A 17,873-nucleotide genomic window follows, 5' to 3' on the forward strand; every position below is an offset into this window, starting at 1 on the left:
TTGTCCTCATTTGTAAGTCGCTTTGGATAAAAGCGTCTGCTAAATGACTAAATAATAATAATAATAATTTTAAAATGTCTGTATGAAAATACAAAATAAATTAAAATAGCAAATTAAGTGTGAAAACAATCAGTTCTCATATTCAGATACACCATATTTGAGGCTTGATATCAGGTTAAACATTAACTCACAAATATATAGCATAAAAATATTAACGAGAGTGGATTTTAATTTTGACCGACCAATCAAGTTACGCGTTTTTACGTTGCAGAATGTGTTGACCAATGGGAGCGCTCCTTTACCCGGAAACCCCTGCAGCTCGTCTTGTGTTTGCCAGATCAGCCAGACAACGATCGTTCAATGAGGTTCCTGTGCTCTGTCTGAGCTGCTTGTCCACAAGTATGGAGTCGTGTTTTCTGATCGTCGCTTTCCTCCTCACTTTCAGTCTCTCTAGTGGAGAAAGGACGCTCAAGTTTGTCACTGTGGTGAGTAGTGTATAATGTGTAATCTGTCTGCAGCTGTTTTGACAAATCCGTTCGTCTTAAAAACCTTTCATGAAACGACATACACATTCTGACTCTGTTATGCGTCATATTTTTATGCATTACAGCTGAGTTTGTGTTTCCTTTTCGAGTGTATCCGCTGTCGATGCTTTGCATTGATTATATTGCATAGACAGTGATATCAGTCTGGTTTGAAACGGTAACCATGAGGAACTGCTGACATGACAGCTTGCTCAATGTTTGAGTTCATCACATGATGAAGCATGTTACTTTCAGTACACCTCCCTGTTCCGGCAAAGCAATACAATGCTTTGATACAAGCTATCCCAATTAATTCAACTGTGGTTATTTTGTATTGGATTTCTAGATTGGAAAAAGGCCTAGCTTAAGATGGGCAAGTTTTGTATATCCAATTATAAGGAAGTTCTGACAGTAATGAGGCATGTTCATTTTGTGGTATCTCAGAAGAAACACCTGTGTGTCCATTTATTTTTTTATTGTAAATTAAGTTCCTTTATTCTTAGCCCTACAAATGTAAACCATTCCTTTGTTCTCAAAGTTCTTATGAAAATCATTTATCTCTTGAATATGTCCTATATAATAATTCATAAACAAAAATAGTTTAAATTTCCATTGTGTATCTGCACTCTAAAATTCCTGTACTTATACACTAATAAAAGTAGCAGAGTTTATGCTAAATAAGAGTATTTAAAGATGTGGTTTAACTTTTCTTCTATTTGTGCACATAAATATATTTGTTTATTCTACTTTATTATGTTGGTGTTATGGTATTATATTCAAGATATGCATGTATATTTTCTGTCATGTCTGTGCCACATGTAGAAACTCAAAACCCTTTTTTTGTATTGTGGGTAGTCATATTTGATACTGACACCTGGTTTAATTATGTGAAAAGAAGTGTGTTGTGGTAAATCATGAGGTCACTGCAGATGAGGAAGTTTAAACCAGAGGGTTGTGCCGTTTTCAGCGTGATTGTGTACCATGGCTATAATCGAATGCATTCCTAGAACACCTACTTAATGATTCACGTAAATCCTACTATAGTGTAAATGAGAGAAGGCCACAAGCCAGTACTGAAAACTGAATGCATGATATACATTTAAACATGGCTGATTTCTGTGAAAGACAGAGATAAGGAGATAGACTGAATCTGCTTAACCAATTAGAATGTGTTTGCACACAACTGGTTGGCTTGTATCCAGGTGTCAGCACATGACAAGTTGGATTTGCTGATCTAGTCACAGTTGCATAGTGTAGTTTTTCCTCCTGAACACACAAACACACACACACACACAAACATACATAAATCCCCAATACTTATGAGGTATTTGACTTCCTCTCCGTCAGCTGTATCGTCATGGCGACAGATCTCCGATCAAGGCCTATCCAACTGATCCCTATAAGGAGAGTGACTGGCCCCAGGGTTTTGGACAGCTCTCTCAGGTACAGTATGCACACAAAAACATACCTTATGCTCTTTGTTTTAATTGGTTATGTGCTACTTAGTAGCCTTTAGTTTATGTAGTAACATGCAAGTATCTGTGTTATATTGTGTTTATGTATACATTGAGGGGGTGAACACTTTTTTTTTTATAGAAAACTGTTATGAGTAAAGTCTTCATCTCACTTCAGATGACTGTTCACAAAAACAGTTTATTTCTTAATGTGTACAATATTAAGTTGGCGGCAAATTACTGAATGCACCTTTAAGGATTTTATTTCATTCTTTCACTATAAGATTTAGTCAGAGGGTGTGTTCATTACTTCAACTCAATCTCATGAACATTTCAGGAGGGAATGAAGCAGCACTTCGAACTGGGTCAATTTTTAAAGAAACGGTACATGGGATTCCTGAGAGAGGACTATGACCGGCATGAGGTTACTGTCTCTTTAAATTGTTTAAACGTGTTCAGTAAACTTAAAGGGATAGTTCATCTTTAAAATGAAAATTGTCATAATTTACTCACCCTCATGTCGTTCCAAACCTGTATGAGTTTCTTTCTTCTGTTGAACACAAAAGAAGATATTTTGAAGAATGCTGGTAATCGAACAGTTGATAGTCCTCATTGACATCCATAGTATTTCTTTACTTACTATGGAAGTCTATGGGGACCAACAACTGTTTTGTTCTTTAAAATTCTTCAAAATACATTTTTTGTGTTCAACATAATAAAGAAATTTATACAGATTTGGAACGACATGAGGGTGAGTAAATTATGACAAAATATTTTTTTTAAGGTGAACTATTCCTTTAAACATAGAGTTGTCAGACTTTTGTGTTTAAATAGAATAAGTAATCCTGTCTTTGTGCTATAGATATTCATAAGAAGTACAGATGTTGACCGCACTCTAATGAGTGCAGAAGCGAACCTGGCTGGCATGTTCCCACCTAATGGTTCTGAGGTGTTTAATCCAGATTTGAAATGGCAACCAATACCTGTTCACACTGTTCCAGTGAATGAAGAGAGGGTAGGACATCACACTGTTCTGTTCCCACTTTTCTCTCCACAATTTTGCGGCACACTGAAACTTGGCCCTGACCTCTCTTTAGCAATGAAGTCATATTTGCTCAGCAACAGCATCAGTAAATGACTCTGTATGTTTAAAATCTGTTTCCATGGTTACATGACCTGCCTACAGTGTTTTGTTTTTTTTCTTTCCAGCTGCTTTCATTCCCTCTGGACGACTGTCCACGTTACACACAGTTAATGAACGAGACTGAAAAAACTGATATGTTTCTTAACCTAACTGAAACCTACAAGGTAAGTCCACCTTGCAAAAACACATTTATAACAGCAGATCATATGTTTATGGACTGAACAGCGATAATATGTTTTTATATCGATTATGAAAATGAATCATAAATAACATTCTTCCCTAAGATTTAAAATATTTTAAGACCTGTTTTTAAGATTATATTGAATCCCTAGAGTTCTGACCTTGTGAACATGCTTATTTTGTTGGTTAAATATAATTTAAATATAAGAAATATAAATAATTTAATTGGTTTTGTGACAATGTTTCACATAACGTTACTTTTTCACAAAAAACAGACAGGCAGAAAACTTGCTCCTCTGTCAAAGTATTTACAGTTTATATTTTTGTTCATGAGTCATTATTCCATTTTTATTCTTGCTCCCTATTTTTTCATGTTAGTAATTCACGTACATGTTAGTACATAACTTACAAACTTGCAATGTAAATGTGCAAAAAGAAAAAAAACAGTAGATGAGCCGTCCCAGCCAAAATGGTTACTACACTTATAATAATGTAATTTTATGCAGGCCTTCATAGAGATGGTGAAAAGTAAAACAGGACTGGAGAAAACCAACATTGAGACTATTTGGAGTGTGTATGACACATTGTTCTGTGAGGTGAGTTTCACCTGGCATTTATGTTATTACACATACGTGTGTGTGTGTGTGTGTGTGTGTGTGTGTGTGTGTGTGTGTGCAGGTGCGTGCGTGTGTGTGTGAGTCGTTATAGACAAGTTTGATGGCTTGTGGGTAAAACTGTTTCCTATCTTTTTGTGGACTCTTTCATGATATAGAGAGATTTTGTGGTAAATGTCTTTTAATAATGGCCTTACCACAAGCTCAATCACTGTTACTTCATTTTATTCAAGATTGATCTCATGATGCTCAGAATCGATTAAATCCAAATGCTCAGACAGATACCATGAACTGTGTCAGATCAGATAATCGTCTCTTTTTGTTATTATTCTTCCCCAGGCAAAACATGGGATGCAACCACCTGACTGGGTTACTTCAAGTGTGATGGAGACGCTAAAGGTGTTAAAGAACTTTGGTTTTCAGATTATGTTTGGAGTCTACAAGAGAAAGGAGAAGTGCAGACTTCAGGGAGGTGAGAGCTTATCGCTGGGCAGAGCATTTATTTATTTGTATTTGTTGTCAATTCATTCCAAATCAACATGAACAACAGCAACAAAAATAAAACTAAATGAATAAAGATAATAAGAATCAAATAAAAACCAAAAGCCAGAGAATAGCATTATACGAGGTTAAACATTGAGAGTAGTGTCTGACATTTCTTAAGAGGAGAGAAGATTCTTGACAGCATTTTCATAGTTACACACTCTGACACTTTTATGCACACAGATGCAAATCAGCATTGTAGGAATAGAGGGAGAGGCCGCTTCCTCAAACGCTGTGCAGTTATAGTGCAGGGGAATGTCAGTGTAAACAAACAATGGATGGACCGGTCTACATTCAGACCTGAATACACAAGTGTAGTACTGTGATCCTTTGACACTTTAATGTGCTAAAACAGCTCTTATGCTCTCATTTACAGGCCTGCTGTTAGATCAGATCATTAAGAATCTCTCAAATGCAGCAGCACTGGACTCTGAACAGAAAGTGAAGATGATGGTATACTCAGCGGTAAGTCATGTGAAACATCAGCAGACCAAAACACCCAAACTTCCCATTTTTCAGTCAATAGCATACAAAAAAAATATATATATATACATTTGTCCTCTTTAGGGTAAGCAGTTCATGTAATGTTCTCTCATGTAACTCTTTCCTCACTAGCATGACACAACAATTGTAGCCCTACAGGAAGCTCTGAATGTCTTTAATGGCCTGCAGCCACCTTATGCCTCATGTCATCTATTTGAACTTCACCAGGAAGAGAACGGGTAAAATATTGACTGTGTTTTTCCTACATGTTTCAAGTAGACATTCTTTGGTCAACTAAATTATACCTTTGCTTTGCTCTTTCAGGATGTTTTCAGTAGAGATGTTTTATCGCAATGACACTAATGTGTCTGAGCCGTACCCTGTGTCTTTACCGGGCTGTTCCCGGCGCTGCCCTCTACAGGACTTTGTGAACCTCACACTTGAAGTCATACCACAAGACTGGAATAAAGAGTGTCAGATAAAGAAGGAAGCCACGGACACTGGTAATCACAATCATTTACATTAATAAGTGCTGTTTATTGCGTACATCTTGTAACCACTTTTTTCATGCACACACAAACTGTAAATGAAGAGTTCATTTGCAAAAACAGATTTTTAAAAATCATGTTTTTTCATTGTGCATTCCAGTTAATCACAATCAAACCCCAGTTAATAAAAACATAACAATAAAAACATGATTTTTGAAAATAAAGTTATCGTTTTTGCAAAAAAACTCTTCAAATGATAATTATTTATTTAGTGATATTTATACTGCAATTTAAAGCACTTCCATATGACAAAAAGATTACATTTTCAATAGCTTTCAAAATATACGTACATAAAATTGCCAACCGTAGTACTAATATAGATTTGAGTTACTTTGATTTTGATAGTTCTCTCTCATATGTGTGTAGAGGTCATCATCTGGCTGGCTGTGTGTGGATGTCTTCTCTTCCTCCTCATACTGCTGCTGTTTGTAGTGCTATGCCGTCTAAAAGAGCCCATGGCTAGCTATAGTCATGTCATAAACGAGAGTGACTCCTGACAATCATATCGGCTCCTCCGCAAAGAGGAATTGTGGGACAGTGAAGATGGCCTATGAGGACACAGCGCCAAGTTGTTGAGAAACTCTAAAGACCGAACTCTTTTTGGTCACACTTTTTTTTTTTTATGTTGGGGAAGAGTTGATAACGTTTTATTACTTACTTGTAACCTTAAGTGTTTTGTGAGAAAAAAGGGAATCAAGAGTTGGGATGGCGTCAATAGCATTAACTTAACACAGTGCTTAGTGCACAGATCCGTAACTGAGCAACTGTGACTTAATGTGTGTCTTCGGCTCTGACATTTTATTGTAACAGAAGATTGTGTACAAAAGTCGAGGGAACTAAAACTTGAACTCTGAGACCAAATCTCTGAGACTGAAGTTCCTCCAGAGGTGTGAGTCCTCTCTGAAACACAGAGCTTCACAGAGCTGCTGTTTGTGGTCCCAGGACATTAATTCTACTAGATTTGTGAACGCCTGAAGATTCAGATGGGACAATGAAAGACTACTGAATACAAATTGAGGCCTTATAATGCACTCACAGAATTTTACCTTCATGCTTTATATGTGATTATCTCCTGATTTACAGCCACAGAATAATTTTGATGAGTAAATTGCAGAATAACAACGTGCTGATATGAACAGTATTTACAGGTTAAGCTCAAATGAGCTTTTATTGGAGTAATTGTTTTAATCTTGTGCAGTTTCCTTAATGCTTTGTCATTCTACATTGATCACGTGAATACAAATTAAATTTTATATTCAGTTATGAAAGATGATTTCATATCTCAATACAGTAAAAGATCAATTCCAGGTGCATATTTAATACAAAATTGACTGAAAAACATGGCCAGTAAGTAAAAAAAAAAATAATTGCCACTTGGACATTGCAACATTAATTACAATGTCCAAATCGTTCTAATTTTTAATATTTTGTCTGTTTTTAATTATTCTCTTTTTACTGTCTCAGTGCACATCTCGAAAATGTTCATGACAGGATTCATTTAAAACCCCTTAACTGTCACTCACAGTTTTGAACATAGAGATTATAGAGCACTATTCAAATTTAAATGTTTATAATTCATGAACGAAAACATTTTGTAACATGATTTTTATGTACCATTTCCATGGTAATGCAATGTCTGATTTTAAAATGGGTTTCAAAGGATGAATTTTGAGATTTTAAGTTTTCAACTATATAATTTCTTATGATTTCTAAAGCGTGATAGGGAAAAAGGCAACTAGGAAAAATGTCAACTCCTGTTATGATGTAGATTTTTCAGGTGCACTCTTGTCATAAATTAACCCATTAGTTTCCTACATAATTTTTTAACAAAAAAGGTGGAACAATATCTATTTAGGAGTCTTAGACCTTTCCAATGATATATCGTTTGTATAGTTTGATTAGATTAGGATTTAATTGTAAAATAGTGAAGTAAATTTAGGTGTCCCGCTGAGGGGACGGGTGACAGTTAACAGGTTAAAACAAATGCTATATTGATTAGTTGATGAAATTCTGGTGGTTTGAGATGGTGTCATTAATCTGAAAAGATGACAACAACCTTTTTTATTCCGTTTTATTTTCATCAAATAGACAAAGTTTGACAGGACAACTGTTTTAAATGTACCTCTTTCTTGAACCTGGTCATTAACATTTTGTTAACAGTCAAAATGGAGGCTTATAATACACGTGTACCAGAGTCTTTAGTGTCAGGAAATGAGCTTCAAACCAAGATGTTTTTACCAAGAATATATAACCCAAAATTCACTATTGGTATAAATCCAGCTTTTAAACAATCATTAATGGACCTTGCTATGAATATGGGTATCCCCCCTCAATATCCATGTCATTTAAGGTTTTGGGGCCTCGTTTATAAAGACATGCGTAGAATGATCTAGTGATGTGTGAACATACGAAAGTTTCTGAAATGTTAAGTTCTTTTAGAATTTTTAATAGAAATGTTTGTCCACTTATACTGCAAGTAGACCTGGACCAGTCCAGATTAGTGCAACTGTTTGAGAACATACAAATTCAGTCAAAACTATTAACACAAAATATGGGACTTCATTCAAAAGACACCGAACATTTTCTCTTCGTAGTCAGTGAATCACCCTTTTTTATATATATATAGTACTCTAACTTTGCTATAATTTTAAAAATGTGGTGCAATATCAGGCTGGGTTGAGTGCCCCAGGAACATCTCAAGTGTTTTTCTCTGTTATCTGGAATGCATTACAAACTTGAGTCTCAGCCCTGTGCACATCCATGACACAAAGAGAATGACACTCAACAATCTTAAAGGCGGTTTAATGTCTCTACTGAAACACTACACAGGCTAAGCACCATTAAAAACCTTAAGGATAACACTAAACACACATACATATGTGCACACATAAAAAAATATTCTTGCTGCACCCCACACACAGCTGTTCTTTTTTTAATGCCGCTCTGACATTCACACTCAACATTCAGTTGTCAACAGTGACACAATCTAGGGATCTGCTTATCGATGAACGAGTATTAAGATGTACTTGTTATTTTACACACAGAAAGCAAAGGATATAGGAAGAGAGAAATGTTGATTGTCTTGTCAAGGTCAAAGGAGCGTGTGAGGTAAGGCTCTGATCAGGCGATGGCTTTGGCCTCAGGCAGGAAGGCCTCCCAACACTTCACCAGCTGGTTTAAGATAAACAGCAATTCATGACAAGCTATTCAGCGGTACTATATGTAAAACAAACACTTACACACTTACCCTATGCTGTGTGTGAAGCAGGGACTCCAGGTATTTCACTAGGTGCTGTTTGAAATCTCTGGCTTTCTCTTTCTGCCACAGAAAAACAATTCTATTTTAATCTTATATTTTGTGATGTAAAAAGGTATTGCCAATAGTGACACCTAAATTTGAATTTGAATGCAGGTAGATTTTTTTTAAAGGGAATTTTTAACATTTCCAGGGATATGTTGGTAGTTTTATTGCTGTCCGTATCCAGAATGACTGTTTTTCTTCCCACTATCCATGTGAAAATTCCTGGCTGAATTACATACTGTTTTTTTGACAAACAGAGGTTATGTGGTAATTTAACTGTCATCCCAATCCACCAGTCTTGAGTTTAGGAAAAGGGATCAATCCAAAAGTCATTAAATCCCACCAAGCACCATCTGGCCAACTGTTGTGCTTTGCTTCATTTTAAATATATTGATATATTTTGTCAAAAATAATACAGTAATATATAGTCACCACACCTCTACAGTGAAAAAAAGAGAGAACAAAATTACGTAAGCTTTTGAAATAGGCCATTATTATGGCAGCAACAGGTATGCGACAAAATTTTAAAATATGTAATAAATTAGGGCTTGCATTAATTGCATTAATAAGATAAATGCAGGCCATTTAAAACCGTAGCACATCAGTGTTCCTATTCTTAAAGGGGTAGTTCACCCAAAAATGAAATTCTGTCATTTAAAGTCCGTGTAAAGTCAATTCTGAGAATTGTTTGTAAACATATTAGAAATGTTAGAAATGCATTGCATGTTACAAAGACTGTGAACTATGTAGTACTTAATTGTGGAGTTAGACTATTAAACAGTTTTTCACCATTTTCGTGATCAGGATTTTTTGGGCGGGGCTAAATCAGGACTCGATTGAGCCACCGACCACGGCCCTTTTCCCAACACGCGTGTTTGACTTGAAGCAAAGTACAGTGAGAGCTACAGAGAGCAGACGATCCTGATGCTTAAAGCAGTGCTGCTTTAAGTCGAACACACCTAATAACTAGAGCGCATTAGCATCAGTGGTTCACAGCTCAATCGCGAGTTACTGTCATTACCATTACTTACTACAGCCTACAGTTTGTTAGCTAGCTATGCCTTCGACACGTAAATGCACAATACCTGGTTGCGATCATTTACAAAACAGTTCGGTCTCCTTATTAAATAAGCTGCTAGAGGAAGACAGTTGAGATCGAAGGCAGCTTTCCTGCGAATGGGCGTGGTTTCAGCGCCACCAGAGGACACGCCCCCAGCGTTTGAGAGCAGAGAATACTGCTTATTTTTTCAAGATTTTGATACCTTATTTTGTTTACTTGGCGATTTTTTAAGCATTCAAATTTGGCTGGGTGGATAACACATTTTTCTGTGGTGTGACACTCAGAACACACATTTAATACTCACCCTCTGTAAGACGTTCGTTCATCTTTGGGATGCAAATTAAGATTTTTTTTTATTATTCAAGGCACAGAAAGGTAGTAAGGACATTGTTAAAATAGTCCACATGATTCAACGGCTTTATTAAACAATTTCTTCTCTTTCGTGTTAAACTTTGATGCACGCTCACACAACAGTACTGCGTCAGCAGCACCACACGCATGCGTCACGGTACTCTCCTGAACGTAGGGCAGAGACTGACACGGAAGAAAAGAAATTGTTGAATAAAGTTGTTATTTTTGTTTTCTTTGCGCACAAAAAGTATTCTCGTAGCTTCATAAATTATGGTTGAACCACTGATTTGCATGGACTATTTTAACAATGTCCTTACTACCTTTCTGGGCCTTAAACGTCATAATTGCATTGCTGTCTATGCAGGGTCAGAAAAATCTATCAAAAATATCTTAATTTGTGTTCAGAAGATGAACGAAGGACCTACGGGTTTGCAACAACACGAGGGTGAGTAATTAATGACAGAATTTTCATTTTTGGGTGAACTATCCCTTTAAATAGGATATTTAAATAAAGAAATCATAAGCAGGACATTTCCAAGACAAAATTCTTCATCACGCTGAACATGTGACTGACCATGTCAGACGTGCATTTCTGGGTTGGTAGGATCACAGAGCTCCTCCAACACAAATTCATTTGTATCTATTTATTTTATCACTGAAAAGCAATTAATTTTTTTTATGTATTACTGCATAAAGACTGTTCATATAAGGTTTTGTTGCACTTGTGATTTTTTGTGCTGCATTTCTACCAAAATACATCTATATACAACATCAACATATCTTACCTCAAATCTGAGCACTTCTTTGCGCACAGTACAGGTGACTCTTTCGAAATCTCTCTCATACTGGCTGACTTTAGACTCCCACTGTGCAGACACACGGAAACCAGCTCCATTTTAACAGCAAATTAGTGACTGATCATATTGTTATTCAACAAAACACCCTTACAAGTATGCTACATGTTGGTCTAATGTCCAGTACTTGAAGCGTGTTGTGCATAAATCATTCGCTGTTGATAATTTAACCTCATTTATGTTGTCTTTAGCCTGCTGCAACTTCTCGGGTTTGTTCCCCCAAAGCAGTTTGGCCTCGGCCTCTCGTTTCTTCTGCAATGTGCTCTGAGCTTCCTGCAAACGCTGCCACACTTTCATCCTCTGCTCAAAACAGCACTGAGGACAGCAAAGAACACAGAAAACAACATCACATTACTTATGCAGAGGGCACTGATTGTTGGTTTTGCGTTATGCGTCTGTGTTCTCTAACCCTCACGGCCCCCAGCAGTCTGATGTAATCGGCCAGGAGCTCAGCGAGGATGAAGAAATCGCTGAAAGCCTGTTGCTGATGCAGCTGCTCCATCTTATCCTCCACTTCCGCCAGCTGTGACAGCGCACGAGATAACGCAGTGTTCTCCTCCACGCTGCCCAGCATGGCCACACTCTTACTAAACACCGCTGTGTTACTACACAACTCTACAAGAGGAGAAAGACTTTGATATGCTTTATAACAGTATGCATCTGAAAGACTGGCTTCACAGTGTAGTTTTCATTCTCACCTTTCCTGTGGTTTACTAATGAGTCGACAGCAGCATGGAGCCTCCTCAGCAGCTGCTCCTCATTCTCCACTTCCTGCAGCTTACTCTCAAACCACTGACATACACACAGAGGTGTCAATCACTAGTCAAATCCAACGATCTGGGAGAATTTATGCCTTAAGGTCACTGCACGCCAAAATTTTCGCACGTTAAAAAATAAAAACGACCTCACGTTTTGTCAATCACGTTTGCACACTGTCTCCGAAACTTTTAAAAAATTAAATTAAATAAAAATTTGGATCAGGTTAGATTTGTCTGCGTTTTCGCATCCGTAGCATACGTTTTGATAGGAAAGGATGAGGAATATGAAAAAACTGAAAAACATGCGAAAATCTCGGACTCCGTGTGCAATGGCCTTTACAATTGCAGGAACTGAGCTCCTCTTACATTATCGGATTCATTAATTTTAATGGTCATCTTATTCACTGCATCCGACGCTCTGTTTATCATCTTTAGGAGGCCAGGTCCACTCAAAGCCTGAGTATTCACTGCCCTGGGCAACTAAAAACAAAAAAACATATGTTTAGATATTAAATGTCACTAAAATTACTGTATGATGTGTATGATAAAGGCAGTCACCTCATCTCTCTCTAAAAACTCTCGAACATCCAGGTCCTGCAACAGAGAAGGATGAGCCACTACTCTCTGTAGATACCTACAGAAAATACAAACAAACAAGTCAATAAATATGTGATCTAAATATAAGAAATATAAAAATAAAATGAGTGTGCATTTGCATGTGAATCACTGTTACATCTCAAAATTCAGCAGCAATGAATGTGATTTTTCTTTCATAGTTCATTTCAATTCTTTTTGCATTGCTAGTGCCCAAAGGTTCTAGGGTATGACTGCAAAATAAAAATAAAACAACTCCTAAAGGTTTGTGGTGTCTAAATCTGTTGCCATTAACAATCAAATCAGCGCTTTCTTTTTTTCATAGTGAATTTTTGGTATCCTATATATCATATTCAATATGCCATCAACCACTTAATCAGAAATCAGGTTTTCCCCCCACCTGAGTTATCAATATCAGAAAAAATCTATTTTATGTGTATGTCTAATTAGGCTTGTGTTCACCTCTCCAGTGCTGCTCTTCTCTTTTCCACAAACTCCGCTGAGGATGAATCCTCCTTCCCTACCTTCACTTTAGTCATCCCTGTGACACAACACCAAACCACACGCTCAGTCAGCAAATCACACCAGACTGCTCCGAGTAAAATGATGCAAGTAAGAGCCAACAGAAAGCTCAGAGTAAACATTCTTGTGTATCCAGGCCAGTGTGAGTGTCTAGATGAGGGTCACTAGAATAAATCTACTAGACAAGAAGCCAGAGTGAGCATGAGAAATTCTTTACCAACTACACTCTTCTGAGGTGGAGGAGGGATGATGCAGCCCAGCAGAGAGTGTTTGGCCGATATCTTCTCATAAAGTCCAAGAAAATCACTGAAACGTCGTCGCACAGAGAGCGTCTTATTATGGAACATTGGCAGTGTAGTCTGGAGAGAGAGAAGCATGGTTAAGGCCATTATGTTGATATGTAGCTTGAATAATCCAAAAAATTGTAACAGGGAAGGTGTTGTGTACCTGAGTTGACACTTTGTAAGACATGTAGGCATTCATGCCATCTCCTGCAACAATAACATAGAAGAATTCGGTCACTATAGCTCTCAACATCCAGAACAAGACCAGTAGTTCTCAACCATTTCACTCCTCAATGTCCGAGGAAATATTTAATAAGGCCCACACATGTAAGCTAAGATATTTTCTTTACTAGTACTGTAATAAAGGCATACCTGCTTGTTTTCTATCAGCATCAACAGAATAATTAATTATGATTAATGTTTTGATTTTGGAAGTTAAGAACTCAAGAATTGCATTTCTTAATGTTTCTCAGATTTTAATAATTATAATAAATACAAATTTAAAAAAAAAACTCTCAAAAAACTCCCTTGTCAGTAGCTTCTAGTCATTTTAGGTGTAAAAAATCAGTTCATTATGGTGCTTGTTGCCGCAAACTGTTATTCATGAACATATTATTTTATTATGTTTACATTTATTCATTTTGCAAATGCTTTTTTTATCCAAAGTGACTCACAAATGATTAATCATAATCATAAGCTCACTGGCTTGTAATGCAAATCATTTCACAGTTTACTTCAACTTATTATCCCTCTAGATATTTACCTACACTGTGAAAAATGCTTTTTTCGAAGTTAATAAAACAACGATTATTGGATAATAGAAAATATACTCATTTAATCTTTCAAATTTAAAATTCAATACGTTACTTGCTGTTTCATTATAATTAATTGTGAAATTTACTAGCAATTTCTGAGTGAAAATTGTTTCTACAGTAAATTTTTCAGTGTATATTGGGTGATGAACAGTCTTGTACATTTACAGGAAATAGCTTGAAAAATAAGTCGCATAATACAAACCAATTTTCTCTGGATTAGTGACTGCGATGTTCAGCTCAAACTGGTCTCCACTCTCTTCCTCCTCCAACTGTAAAAGTTCATCAGCATTCAGTTAGAATTCAGAATCTACATACAATGGTGTGAAAAAGTGTTGGCCCCCTTCCTGATTTTTTTTATTTTATTGCATGTTTGTCACACTTTAATGTTTCAGATCATCAAACAAATTTAAATATTAATCAAAGATAACACAAGTAAACACAACATGCAGTTTTTAAATGAAGGTTTTTTTATGAAGGGAAAACAAAATCCAAACCCACATGGCCCTGTGTGAAAAAGTGTTTTCCCCCGCCCCCACCACATAACAGTGGTTTATCACACCTGAGTTCAGTTTCTCTAGCCACACCCAGGCCTGATTACTGCCACACCAGTTCGCAATCAAGATATCACTTAAATAGGACCTGCCTGAGAAAGTGAATCAGACCAAAAGATCCTCAAAAGCTACACATCATGTTGAGATCCAAAGAAATTCAGGAACAAATGAGAAAGAAAGTAATTGAGATCTATCAGTCTGGAAAAGGTTATAAAGCCATTTCTAAAGCTTTGGGACTCCAGCAAACCACAGTGAGAGCCATTATCCACAAATGGAAAAACATGGAACAGTGGTGAACCTTCCCAGGAGTGGCCGGCCGGCCAAAATTACCCCAAGAGCGCAGCGACGACTCATCCAAGAGGTCACAAAAGACCCCACAACAACATCTAAAGAACTGCCGGCCTCACTTGCCTCAGTTAAGATCAGTATTCATGACTCCACCATAAGAAAGAGACTGGGCAAAAATGGCCTCCAGAGTTCCAAGACGAAAACCTCTGCTGAGCAAAAAGACCAAAGGCTCGTCTCAGTTTTGCCAGAAAACATCTTGATGATCCCCAAGACTTTTGGGAAAATACTCTGTGGACTGACGAGACAAAAGTTGAACTTTTTGGAAGGTGTGTGTCCCATTACATCTGGCGTAAAATAACACAGCATTTCAGAAAAAGAACATCATACCAACAGTAAAATATGGTGGTGGTAGTGTGATGGTCTGGGGCTGTTTTGCTGCTTCAGGACCTGGAAGACTTGCTGTGATAAATGGAACCATGAATTCAGCTGTCTACCAAAAGATCCTGAAGGACAATGTCCGGCCATCTGTTCATGACCTCAAGCTGAAGCGAAATTGGGTTCTGCAGCAGGACAATGATCCAAAACACACCAGCAAATCCACCTCTGAATGGATGAAGAAAAACAAAATGAAGATTTAGGAGTGGCCTAGTCAAAGTCCTGACCTGAATCCTATTGAGATGCTGTGGCATGACCTTAAAAAGGCGGTTCATGCTCGAAAGCCCTCCAATGTGACTGAATTACAACAATTCTGCCAAGATGAGTGGGCCAAAATTCCTCCACAGCACTGTAACAGACTCATTGCAAGTTATCGCAAGCGCTTGATTGCAGTTGTTGCTGTTAAGGGTGGCCCAATCAGTTATTAGGTTTAGGGGGCAAGCACTTTTTCACACAGGGCCATGTGGGTTTGGATTTTGTTTTCCCTTCATAATAAAAAACTTCAATAAAAAAACTGCATGTTGTGTTTACTTGTGTTATCTTTGATTAATATTGAAATTTGTTTGATGATCTGAAACATTAAAGTGTGACAAACATGCAAAAAAATCAGGACCGGGGCCAACACTTCTTCACACCACTGTAAATGTTACATGAATGCAACTGAAGGCACGTAAAGTGTCTTGTTTCAGCACCTCCTCCGTGGTCTTGGTGACAACGCTGGGTTTGAGTATGGAATTAGGGACATGTGTGGTGTTGCAAGCCGATGCGTTCGGGCCAATAATCTCTCTCCTGCCTTGACTAGTGGTGTTGGTGAGTGTCAGCTCTACAGTGGCCTCTAGAGTTTGAACAGAAAGCACAGAGGTGTGAAGTATGTGAGTAGTAGCATTTCACCATTATACTTTAGTGTAGTATTATTTAATCTGTACTTTACATGAACTCTTTTAAAATCGAGTACTTAAAAGTAAATAAAAGTCTTTTACTTCATTATGAATTTTAGCTTCATATCATGACTTATATATTTTTAAATTACTGAGCAAATATTTATCCAAATGTGATTAACATGCATGTCAGTCATGTACACATATAAACTATCCCTTTCCAACACATACTTCATGCTCTAGTAAAGTGTTTTTACACCCACTAAAAATCCCTATTCAGATGTTTGTAAAATCATCTGCTGATAACTTTAGCTGAGAACATTCAGGATATTGGTTTCAGTTTAACATCTGCTGTGCCCTAGATTCTTACATAGTTAGATCAATGAGAACATATTTTTGACAGTTTCTTTAAAAAAGTTTCTGCTTAAAAAAAAATACTAAAATTAGAACATCTCTATGGTTTTCAAAAAACAATTTGAAGACAAGAAAAAGTGTTTACTTCTTGCTTTTAAATACCCAAGTTCAATTATAAGTTGATTCTTTTTTTACTTTCACTCAAGTACTTTTGGCTAGGTACATAATTTAAATTAAGCACAATATTTTGACATTAAGTACTATTTTCACATAACAGATATAGCATCTATGTGATCCGTTTCAACCTGCCAAGCTATGTTAAAGATAAAGACTGAAAGCATTATGTTCTCCAACAGGCAGTTCAGTTCCCATCTGGCCTGCAAGTCAAATCAAGTGTCATTACGAGTAATGGTATAGTGAAATACCAGTGAACAGATCCAGCTCTTCATCAGAGTGAAGGCCATTAGTGGCGTGATGGACATCGCTCCTGATGCACGAGCCCTCCTCACTGAAGATATCACCTTCATCAGGAGCTGATGTGGGTGAGATCGGTTTACTCTGCAAAAAACAAATAAAGAGAGATGAACACTTTGTCAGTATAACCATGACATAATTGTAGTTCGTGCAGAGACTGACAATAAGCTACGAGCTAGGTCCTGTCAAATGACAGTTAAATATTGCTTTAATCAGATAATAAAAACTGGTCATTCATTCTGAAGCAGGTGTCTCACTCTCGCGCCGGTGAATATGTCCGCGCCTTCATCATCATCCTCGTCGCTGTCCACAGTGTCCAGCACTCGAGCGTCTAATTCTGCCTCCTGATCTTCATTATCAGGGAAAGGAGGAGGATTCCGCCCGCAGCCGCCTGACATCGCTTGTTTCGATCAAAGGAAATAAGAACAAACAAACCTAACGGATCAAGTCTTGAGGGTGGTGTAATTTCCACCTGACAGATTGGATTTCACTGCTAGGTAACCTCAGCCTACTTAAAAACATCCGCGGACTCCTCTGCGTTCTCAGGCTCAGAGAGAGCACTGATGCGCCACTGCCTCCTGATGGTCTGGAGCAAATACTACAGCTACATCAACAACTACTTAACAAGCATGCACACTGATGCTGTGCATTTAGGAAGTGCTGTCATTTAGTGAATATATTTTATCAGAACAGCTACAGGAATACACATTTACTCTCAAATCACTCATTGGTTATTGTTCATCATGACTTGAGAGCAGCTCAATTTTGTGAACCGATTCAACCAGTTTAATCAAACTCATGCATCATTCGACTTAAAAGAACCATCAGCTCACGAATCGTACTTGGCATGAGTTCATTAAATTC

The 17,873-nt window shown here is 37.3% G+C and overlaps 2 protein-coding genes across 2 annotated transcripts; one reads left to right on the forward strand and one right to left on the reverse strand.

Annotated features, from left to right (window-relative positions):
• The first annotated feature begins 320 nt into the window (after positions 1-320).
• LOC306871299 (lysosomal acid phosphatase-like) lies at positions 321-7,590 on the forward strand. The gene is made up of 11 exons (XM_079419113.1): positions 321-485; positions 1,872-1,967; positions 2,316-2,402; positions 2,841-2,993; positions 3,188-3,286; positions 3,809-3,898; positions 4,256-4,388; positions 4,836-4,924; positions 5,075-5,181; positions 5,267-5,445; positions 5,857-7,590. The coding sequence occupies exons 1-11, from the start codon at positions 402-404 to the stop codon at positions 5,985-5,987; spliced, it is 1,248 nt and encodes a 415-aa protein (XP_079275239.1). The 5' UTR covers positions 321-401; the 3' UTR covers positions 5,988-7,590.
• Positions 7,538-17,559, reverse strand: LOC306871289 (sorting nexin-1-like). Its single transcript, XM_079419102.1, has 15 exons — positions 17,267-17,559; positions 16,961-17,093; positions 15,996-16,138; positions 14,232-14,298; positions 13,378-13,421; positions 13,148-13,289; positions 12,871-12,949; positions 12,373-12,448; positions 12,181-12,294; positions 11,755-11,848; positions 11,466-11,671; positions 11,228-11,371; positions 10,988-11,068; positions 8,738-8,809; positions 7,538-8,661 (listed from the first exon to the last, which is right to left on the reverse strand). Exons 1-15 carry the CDS (start codon positions 17,405-17,407, stop codon positions 8,611-8,613), a joined length of 1,587 nt encoding a protein of 528 aa, XP_079275228.1. The 5' UTR covers positions 17,408-17,559; the 3' UTR covers positions 7,538-8,610.
• Positions 17,560-17,873: the final 314 nt, after the last annotated feature.

The sequence above is a fragment of the Barbus barbus genome, assembly GCF_936440315.1.
Source record: "Barbus barbus genome assembly, chromosome: 1".
In the NCBI taxonomy this organism is placed as follows: domain Eukaryota; kingdom Metazoa; phylum Chordata; class Actinopteri; order Cypriniformes; family Cyprinidae; genus Barbus; species Barbus barbus.